This window comes from Colobus angolensis, unplaced genomic scaffold (genome assembly GCF_000951035.1).
Source record: "Colobus angolensis palliatus isolate OR3802 unplaced genomic scaffold, Cang.pa_1.0 Scaffold270, whole genome shotgun sequence".
Taxonomy (NCBI): Eukaryota; Metazoa; Chordata; class Mammalia; order Primates; family Cercopithecidae; genus Colobus; species Colobus angolensis.
In genome coordinates this window covers 191,163-191,532 of record NW_012115933.1, presented here as the reverse complement: position 1 = coordinate 191,532, position 370 = coordinate 191,163, and the positions used below count along the sequence as shown (strand labels likewise).

General features: G+C 72.4%; 1 protein-coding gene across 2 annotated transcripts in view; it reads right to left on the bottom strand.

Moving 5' to 3' along the window:
- IDE (insulin-degrading enzyme) overlaps window positions 1-370 on the bottom strand; it is a 131,009-nt gene extending 130,639 nt beyond the window's left edge. For both annotated transcript variants that reach the window (XM_011947837.1, XM_011947838.1), the window contains exon 1: window positions 222-370. In XM_011947837.1, the coding sequence (XP_011803227.1) occupies window positions 222-319 (98 nt within the window). In that variant the 5' untranslated portion in view covers window positions 320-370. The remainder of the gene's footprint in view (window positions 1-221) is intronic.

Genomic DNA, 370 nt, shown 5'->3' with positions numbered 1-370 from the left:
CCCCGACTCTGGACCAGGCCTCTGGCTCCCGCCTGGCGAGCCGCTCTTCCGGGCCCTGGGGCAGCCTCAGCGCGGCAGTCCGGGCCCCAGGCCGGCGGGACGGGCAGCGTGAGGGGCAGCAGCGGCGGCGGCTTTAAGTGCTGAATCACCACTTTGCAACCCGAGCGCCAAACCACCGTGACCCATGGGGCCCGAGGGCCCGGGCGCTCCATTCCGCTTACCCACACAGGCGCTCCGGGGGCGGCAGGCGGGCGCCGAGGACTGAGCGGAAGGTGCTGGGCAGCGCGGGGTGCAGAAGCCACGCTAGCCGGTACCGCATTAGCCAGCGCAGTGGCCGGGATCACCGCGAACGCTTCCTGCTTGCGCTTCG